General features: G+C 40.9%; 1 protein-coding gene across 2 annotated transcripts in view; it reads right to left on the reverse strand.

Annotated features, from left to right (window-relative positions):
- cacnb2a (calcium channel, voltage-dependent, beta 2a) overlaps nucleotides 1-9,066 on the reverse strand; it is a 46,800-nt gene extending 37,734 nt beyond the window's left edge. The window contains exons 1-2 of one of the 2 annotated variants that reach the window (XM_081348673.1): nucleotides 8,944-9,052; nucleotides 1,073-1,189 (exon numbers count right to left, since the gene is read on the reverse strand). Coding sequence is in view for 1 of the 2 variants with exons in the window: in XM_081348672.1 (XP_081204798.1) it covers nucleotides 8,944-8,988 (45 nt within the window). In the remaining variant the exon portion in view is untranslated. Of the gene's footprint in view, nucleotides 1-1,072; nucleotides 1,190-8,943 lie in introns of both variants that reach the window. The other variant, XM_081348672.1, reaches the window with a different exon arrangement.
- Between the last annotated feature and the right edge of the window lie 461 nt (nucleotides 9,067-9,527).

Below are 9,527 nucleotides of genomic sequence, written 5' to 3' on the forward strand. Positions count from 1 at the left end.
AGCGCAAACACGGAGCGGAACATTGAGCAGAGAGCGCAGTGTGCCGACACACACACACGGAACGGAGAGCGCGGCGCACACACAGAGCGGAAAAGACCCGCTCCTGAAGTTACTAAACAAGCTGCGTGAGAATGAAACCTGATCGGCGAACGGAGGACTCAACAGGTTTTTCACTCTGGAGACGTGAGCGCAACTGTAACCAGCTCAACACGAAAAAAATGACCGGCTCTACACATAGGTTATAGAACCTAGTGAATGTGTTGGGTGTCCCCAGCCCACAGCTCTACAAATATCTGTTAGCAAGGTGCCACGTGCCAGGGCCCAGGAGGATGCAACACTTCTTGTTGAGTGAGCTCGCAGCCTAAGCAGGCAAGGCACGTTTGGGTGCTTCGTAAGCCAAGGCGAAGGCATCCACTATCCAGTGGGCCATCCTCTGCTTGGAGACAGCCTTTCCCTTCTGCTGGCCTCCGTAACAGACAAAGAGCTGGTCTGAGGTCCTGAAGCTTTGAATTCTGTTTAAGTACTGTCGCAGAGCACGGACGGGATAGAGTAAAGCCAGGGCTGTGTCTGCCTTCTCCGAGGGCAGCGCTTGCAGTTTCACCACCAGGTCCCTGAAGGGAGTGATAGGAACCTTGGGCACATAGCCAGGCCGGGTATCAATACCACGTGGGGGTCGGCCAGCCCGACACAGAATTTTTAAATCTGCTGACTGCAAAGGCTTGAAGGGAGTGTTCTGAAGCACCAGAATAAGGTCCCAAGAGGGTATGGAGGGAGGTTGAGGAGGATTTAACCGTATTGCCCCCCTAATGAACCTGACGACCAGGTCATGCTTCCTAATCGACTTACCTCCTATGGGGTTGTGATATGCGGAAATAGCAACAGCATAAGCTTTGAGGGTGGAGGGAGACAGCCTTCACTCCAACCTGTGCTGCAGGAAGGAAAGTACGACACTATTTGAACATCTTCGGGGGTCCTCTCTGTGAGAGGAACACCACTTGACGAACAGGCTCCACTTCAAAGCGTAAGCGTGTCTCGTAGACAGTGATCGTGCAGAAGTGATGGTGTTAAGTACCTCTGGGGGTAAGTCACCTAGAACCTCCGCTTCCCGTTCAGGGACCAGACATGGAGTTTCCAGAGATCAGTGTGCAGGTGCCATAGGGTGCCCCGTCTCTGAGAAAGAAGGTCCTTCCTTAGGCAAGGCAAGGCAAGGCAAGGCAAGTTTATTTATATAGCACATTTCATACACAATGGTAATTCAAAGTGCTTTACATACTATTAAAAATAAACAGAAGAAATAAGAATATACAAAACAGTTTAGAATAAAGAAACAAGAAAGAACTAAAAATAATTAAAACAGTTTAGAATAAAGAACAGTTTAAAATAAAGAAACGAGAAAGAACTAAAAATAATTAAAACAGTTTAGAATAAAGACTAAAATAAGACACAGTATAAACAGTCGGACAGACAGTGACACAGTGCTCATTCATTAAATGCAAAGTTAAACAGATGTGTTTTGAGTCTGGATTTGAATGTGACTACTGTAGGAGCACATCTGATCTCCTCTGGAAGCTGGTTCCAGCTGCGGCTGGCATAATAGCTAAAAGCAGACTCTCCATGCTTAGAGTGAACTCTTGGAACTTCTAGCTGATGTGATCCTAATGATCTGAGTAATCTGTTGGGTTTGTATTCCGTGAGCATATCTGCAATGTATTGAGGTCCTAGGCCATTAAATGATTTATATACTAGTAATAATACTTTAAAATCAATCCTATAAGTAACTGGCAGCCAGTGTAATGACCTGAGTACTGGTGTGATATGTTCATATTTTCTGGTTCTGCTAAGAATCCTGGCAGCAGCGTTCTGTATGAGCTGCAAATGTCTTATGGTCTTTTTGGGAAGGCCAGTGAGGAGTCCATTACAATAATCCACCCTGCTGGTGATGAAAGCATGAACAAGTTTCTCTAAGTCTTGACTGGAAACAAAGCATCTAATTCTTGCAATATTTTTCAGATGATAGTATGCTGATTTAGTTATTGCTTTGACATGACTATTGAAACTAAGGTCTGACTCTAAAGACACACCAAGATTCCTGACTTGATTTTTAGTTGTTTGACCTTTAGAGTGAAGGTATGCGTTCACCTTGAGAACTTCATCTTTGTTTCCAAACACAATGATTTCAGTTTTGTCTTTGTTTAACTGTAGAAAGTTTTGGCACATCCAGCTGTTGACTTCATCGATGCATTGGCACAGGGAGTCAATGGGGCTGTAATCGTTAGGCGATAGGGCTAAGTAGATCTGTGTGTCGTCTGCATAGCTGTGGTAAGCGATTTGGTTCTTTCTCATTATTTGGCTCATTGGGAGCATATACAGGTTGAACAGGAGTGGCGCAAGAATTGAGCCTTGAGGGACTCCGCATGTCATGGGCGTCCACTCAGACTTATGGTCACCTATACTCACATAATAACCTCTCCCATCTAAGTATGACCTGAACCATTTTAGGACTATCCCAGAAATCCCCACCCAGTTTTCCAGCCTGTCCAGAAGTATTTTGTGATCGACAGTGTCAAATGCAGCACTGAGGTCGAGTAGAACCAGCACTGATAATTTGCCTGAATCCGTATTTAAGCGAATATCGTTTATTATCTTAATGAGCGCCGTCTCTGTGCTGTGGTGCGGTCGGAAACCAGATTGAAAATTATCAAAGTATCCATTTGAGTTTAAGAATTTGTTCAGCTGGTTGAAGACAACTTTTTCAATGATTTTGCCTGTGAAAGGAAGATTTGAGATCGGTCTATAGTTGCTTAATATAGTCTTATCCAGATTGCTCTTTTTCAGGAGGGGTTTGACAACAGCAGTTTTAAGGGAGTTTGGAAAACTTCCATAGAAAAGTGAGGCATTTACCACTTCTAGGAGATCTGCTTCTAAACAGTCTAACACACTTTTAAAAAAAGATGTGGGAAGTGTGTCAAGGGCGCAGGTTGATGTTTTAAGGTGCTGAACGGTTTCTTTCAGAATTTTGCCATCAATTTCTTCAAAATCAGACATAGTAACTACTTTCTCAGGTTGTAGTCTGATCTGTCTGACCTCAGTGCAACTCAAGGATGTGCTGATCACCTTTCTAATATTATTGATTTTCTCAGAGAAAAAGGTAGCAAACTCACTACACTTGCTGTCGGAGAGCATTTCACTGGGAATCTGGCTTGGGGGATTTGTTAGTCTGTCGACAGTAGCGAAGAGATTTCGAGTATTATTTAGGTTTCTGTTTATGATATTGGAGAAGAAAGTCTGTCTAGCTTTGCCTAGTTCCATATTGAAAGCACGAATGGTGTCTCTATAGATGTTATAGTGGATTACAAGTTTTGTCTTTCGCCACATGCGCTCTGATTTTCTGCATTGTCTTTTCATAATTTGCACTGCTGTTGAGTTTCTCCAAGGTGCTTTTTGTTTACCATTCTTCCTGACTTTCACAGGAGCAATATCATCAATTACATTTTTAACCTTCGAGTTAAAAGAAACAAGGAGAGAATCAACCGAGTCAGCAGATATGCTCGGTCTTAGGGATATGGCCTTCATAAATAGTACACTAGTGTTCTCATTTAGGCATCTCTTCTTGACAGACACAGATCTAACTTCAATGGCAGGAGAGATCAATAAATCAAAGAAAATACAGTAATGATCAGAGAGTGCGACATCCTTAATATCATTCAATGAAATGTTTAGACCCTTACTGATAAGTAAATCTAGAGTGTGTCCACGATTGTGTGTGGGCCCATGTACATGTTGAATCAGATCAAAAGTTTTTAAAACAGTATTGATTTCTTTTGCCATATTATTTTCTGAATTATCTATGTGAATGTTAAAATCTCCAGCAATAGTGAAACTGTCAAACTCTGAGGAAATTATTGATAACAGTTCTGTAAAGTCTTCAGCAAAGGCTGAAGAGTATTTTGGAGGCCTGTAAATAGTGATAAGTAAAATCCGTGGAGCACCTTTTAACACAATACCCAGATATTCAAAAGACGGGTAATTACCAAATGATATTTGCTTACATTGATAGACATCTTTAAAAAGAGCAGCTACACCCCCACCTCTCCTTCCAGCTCTGGAGACACTCATAAAGGTAAAGTTCGGAGGAGATGTTTCATTGAGGATTGTTGCACTGCAGCTGGCTTCTAGCCAAGTTTCATTTAGAAATATAAAGTCCAGGTTGTATGTGCTTATAAAGTCATTGACTAGAAGTGATTTATTTTTAAGTGAGCGGATGTTTAAAAGTGCTAACTTAACAGTCTTGCTTTTTGTGTCCACAATCTTAGTTTGTCGTGTGATAGGCACCAGATTAGATGGGTTTGCTGTACGGCTTTTAAAGGCCTTAGACTTTCTAACATGTGAATGAACAGATGATACAGGAACACTGGTATTCCTTAGAGGAATGCGCCAGCGAGGGGCTGTCGCAAGGAACATGAGCATCAGTAGGGCACAACTATTAAGACCTGCTCCTCGTCCTCCCTGACTTTGCACAGAGTCTGTGCAAGTAGGCTCACGGGGGAAGCTCCTGAGTCTGCTACTGACTGCAAAGAGCTGCTGGGCCAGTCCTTGACAGTGTTGCCGAAAAGGCCACCTTGTAGGATGGGAGCATCGAGAAAGTGTACTTTGACGACCTCTCGGATCTCTACAAGGCCAGCCAGGGGACGATTCTAGACCACCAAGGTGGACATCGTCTGGTCGAGGACCTGCGTCGTGACTTGATCACGGTCAGTCAACATGCGCAGCTCAACCCAGACTCAGAACTACCCTTGTGCAATAAGAGTGCCTTGGCCTCGCATGCAGGGCGGAGGTGGCCTGCCAGAGGCATAGCCACCCCACCGTCAAGGGTAGTGAGAGAGGTGACAACTTTTATGTAGAATTTGGCACTTTTGGTGTTCCATATTTGCCATATTTAGAAGGACCAGCAATCCCATCCAGAGGCTGCACAGCTTGTGATGCGCTAGAGGGGGAGGGGCCCAAGGGGGTTGGTTCTCCGAAGGAGAAGCCCTCACCTCTCAGGTCACCCAAGCTATTTTACCGAAGTAGACCCTACAACAAAGAATAGGCAAGGGGGCCGCGTACCTAGAGTGCCGAACGAATGCTGGGTTGCCGTGACAACCCGCGCTGCAGCCCGGCATCTCGACGGCACACAACACGCTGAGGAGCGATAGACCTCATGATCTCCATGGTCTCCCAGAGTGTCGAGCAGACCAACAACAGAGGGGACTCAAGCTTTCCGGAGAAAGAAGTACATTTACTTCGTTACATTTACTTGAGTATTTTTGGGGTAAATTTGTTCTTTTAAGAGTACATTTAAATGTGGGTACTTTTACTTTAACTCAAGTACATTTCTTCTAAAAAAACGGTACTTTTACTTTGTTATGCTGGGCAGCGTTCCTCTAGTTACTTTAATGCAATGCATGATAAACGCATAGTTTATTCCAAGCGTGCCGTCTCTTTTTTTCTGGGGCATGAGCGATGCCCTATTCACAAATGAGAAATGAATCACTCTTTTGAGTCAATTCTGTTCAAAGGCTTGATCAAACAAGTTGGCAAAACTGTCTAAATTGGTTCGCGAATCTGAGTTTGAATGATTTGTTCAGTTTCCTGCATGCACTAAATCGTCTGAAGTGGTTTCTCACTTGGGAGTCGTAACAGGAAATTAAGAGCATTGGATGAAGTGGCCGTGGACCTACAGTCAATTAAAAGCAAATCTGCAAATGCATCCTATTGTTTGCAAGCGATGATGAAGATCTTTATTAGTTAAACATTTATGTATGCTGTCTGTGAATGATTCCACAGGCAGAGCTGCATTCGATTTCAATTCATTCAACAGATTACGCCACAATACAAGTACTACAAAGTCTGACATTACCAGTTTTTTTTATTTATATTATGCATTAAATAGCTACCATTGTTTACAGAGTGTGAAATGAACACCTGCCAACCCGCAGTCATTTTTGGGTATTGCGCAGTGGAGGCAAACTGTTCGTCTAGAAAACGAATGCCTTTGCTAAGACACAATTAACCAGTTTATAGGCGCCTGCAGAAATATACATTTCATTGCATTTTGAAGAACAGACGGAAGAAGATCCATCAATGTGCATTTGATCGTAAATTTGTGTTCAGGTGTTCAGTAGCGGTATAAATACACAGAAGTTCATAACTGAAAAGTTCAGGGAGTGGTGCTAAGGTTAATGTGTATAGAAACCGTGTGTGAAAATAACGTACCATCTACACTAAACCCTACACTAACCTAACTAATATTGTTAACAAAATCAAATATTTGCTGAAGCAACTATACATGATTGCTTCCACAAATCTTTGAATTCTTTTGTGGAGTATCATGACATTCTACATGGGACTTGTTCCCGAGTGCTTCGCAAAGACACCCGGAATGCTGTACCAGGTGAACTACCGAAGTTTACTATATCAGAAAAGCTGTACATATGGAGTTGATGATGTGACGCAACTATCAAAATGTATTAGTTTATAAATCATGCAGGGCCGCGGGAAGTGGGGGTGCTGCAGCACCCCCTGTTTTCATAGAATTGTAAATGCAACGCATATGTTTGTTCATTAAAATGTATTAATCAAAAACCCCACTGTCAGTGTTTTGTAAGGAACAGGCAAATATGTATAATAAAGCAGGAGACATTTTAATTGTTTACAGTTTACTAATAAAACAGTTATTTTTTATGCCAGTGTCGGCTAGACAGATGAAGTTGACAACTCGCGATCTTCGCAGCACCAGAGAGAAATGCACATTTCATACGAATTACATAAGCAGCACAGTCTGTTTTCTTTCATTTTGAATTGTTCTGCTTAAAAGTAGACATTTCAAGCTATCTATATGTCTCAGGTCTGTGAGGCAATAGGCTACCTTATAGGCCTACGCTGAGTTTCGGTTCATTTATGAGACGAGCTCCAGGTTCGCCAGCGCCTCCGTGTCCTGATTATCTATTTTCTAATAGCCTATATTCACTTTTATTTATTAAATCCAGACAATTGGTTGATGAAACATAGATTAAAATTAAGATACAATTAATACAAAACGAAATTAAATTTAAAGACAGGCTTTGTGCTTTCAGTTTGAGGTCTCTGTGAAAGTTTTAAAACATTCTTTTAGTGCCGCTTTAGAGCGGAGAACTGTCTGTAACATTTTTTGTGAAATAAATTTCTAAAAAAATGCGACTTAGTCCAGTGCGACTTAGGCTATATATGTTTTTTTCTTCCTCGTGGCGCATTTTTTGACTGATATGCGACTCTGGAGCGACTTATAAAATAGGCTACGGTAAGTTATTTATTCTTTTTGTGCAAATGTCCCATAAAGTCCCATCCTTTAAGGATTAATTTATGTCCCGTTGACCGGTCCATTGCATTACGAATAAAAGCAGAATGAATAAAGTCAAAAATGTGATGTGCAGTCAGGTGGTTTGAGTGTGTGCGCGTTTTTTGATGAGTTTTATAGTCTTGATATTGTTTCTTATTCAACATGGTCACAACAATCAGCACCCCCAACCAAAAACCTCTTCCCGCGGCCCTGATGCATATCGTAAAAGTGTTTTCAGGTCATAATATAATATTGCACAAGGAAATGTGTGAAAATAAGTTGTTATTAATCGAATTTCTGCCCTTGTAATCATAATTTGTGTGAAAAGGAATACAAATTGGTGTTTACTGCCTCTAATGTTCATTTCAGCTGTAAACTGTTTAGCAGAAATGCAGGTAGAGGCACATTTTTCCTATGAGCCTATGTTCATATTATTTTATCCCTTATAATTGTCTCACTCACTCACACAATCACATAGACTCAGCTGTGCTCCTCAGGCAATTTAGAGAGCGTGAAACACACACACAAATTCACTTGGATGTATTCGACCATGTTGCACTCTGTCATTTTAAATTAGAACACCACACATCAATGTGGATAATTACACATATTGACTAAATCCCAAAGATTTACACACACACACACACACACACACACACACACACACACACACACACACACACACACACACTCAACACTGGGACAGTCACTATGTAATCTTACATTTATGATTTAAGAGATTAGCTTGCATTTTAAAGTGTTTAAAGGTTGCAGTTAGTAGTGCAAGTTATTTGTCTCATTTTCTCACTTGTCTTTCCTTTTTCTCACACTTTAAATATTAAGTTGTTTAATTTGATGTGTAGTTATTTGTCCTTGAGATGACTAGCAAAAAATATTTACCAAGAATTATCTCAGTCTACAAAATCACCTACAAAATCACATGCTACAAATGCACAAATTTATATTATAAGTGGAGCACCCATTAACTGCATTAAATGGTATTTTCCACACCTTTTCACTAAACAAAAATAAAAAACAAATCTATATTCAGAAAACAATAAAAAATTAACAATTGTATTTACTATTCTTGTTTTCGGCCTATATGCCGAACCCAATAGGAAACGTGTATGAATGTTATAAACTAGTCTTAAAAGAAAAAGTACAACAAGTGATCCAGACATTACAGATGAATTTCTAGTTATTATTCCTTGAGTTTTATCATGCCAAGCAGTTGCAGACAGTTCTTAAGAAACCTAAAGCTCAGTATGTCTATGTACCATGGCCTACGAAAGCTCTATTTATTCTATACTTGATGTTGAAACCCATCGCATACGTAGTTAAGACAATCACAGGCTTGTAATGACACCTTTACAGTCTCTAACACATTCACACATCAATACAAGGTTGTGAAAAAGTCTTCTGGTAACTTTCAGGAAATGTGTTATTACCACCCACAAAATCCTAGCCTAGAAAATTCCAGACAGGAGCCGTGCATTGTTTAAAAGAGAAGAAAAATGGAAGTTGAACGTCACAAAGACGGACAAAAACTAGTGTGTAAGCAGCTTAAAACTCATATTGGGACTCACCAAATCAGACTCCTCGCTGGTTGAGAGGTACATGTCTATGAACATCTGTCTGTGTGTGTGTGTGCAAAATGTGTGTGTCAGAGAGCACTACTCCACCCAGTTGCTCTACAAACAGTAAGAGTAAGAGAAGGGGGGAGAAGGAAGAGCGGTTTCCTCTCGCTCTTGTGGGCTGAGTTTGAAGGGGCTTAAATATGTGCTTGTAAAATGAATGGTCTGTTAGTCTACATTCTCTCTCCTCCCAAAAGCACGTCAAGTTGCTCTGCTAAACCCAGAATTCTCTCCCTTTCCCACGCTAAGAAAAAAACCCACTGTGACAGTCCATCCCACAAACAACCCATGCTCTCTCAGACATGCACATAACCACATGTGGAGTCACACGTACCAAAGGTTAGTAAAAATTATTCAATGCAAATAAGGGTGACTAAATAAACATATTAAAGTGACAGCACTATACTTCATTAATACAGATTTGGGACGTATCTGAATACAATTAATGCATTACGTATTCTGAATCCAGCTCTATTCAGCCCTTTTTTGAATACATATGCTGTTTTGACTATATACAGATGTGAAAGAAAATCAAG

This window comes from Scardinius erythrophthalmus (genome assembly GCF_964197995.2).
Source record: "Scardinius erythrophthalmus genome assembly, chromosome: 2".
Classification (NCBI taxonomy): Eukaryota; Metazoa; Chordata; class Actinopteri; order Cypriniformes; family Leuciscidae; genus Scardinius; species Scardinius erythrophthalmus.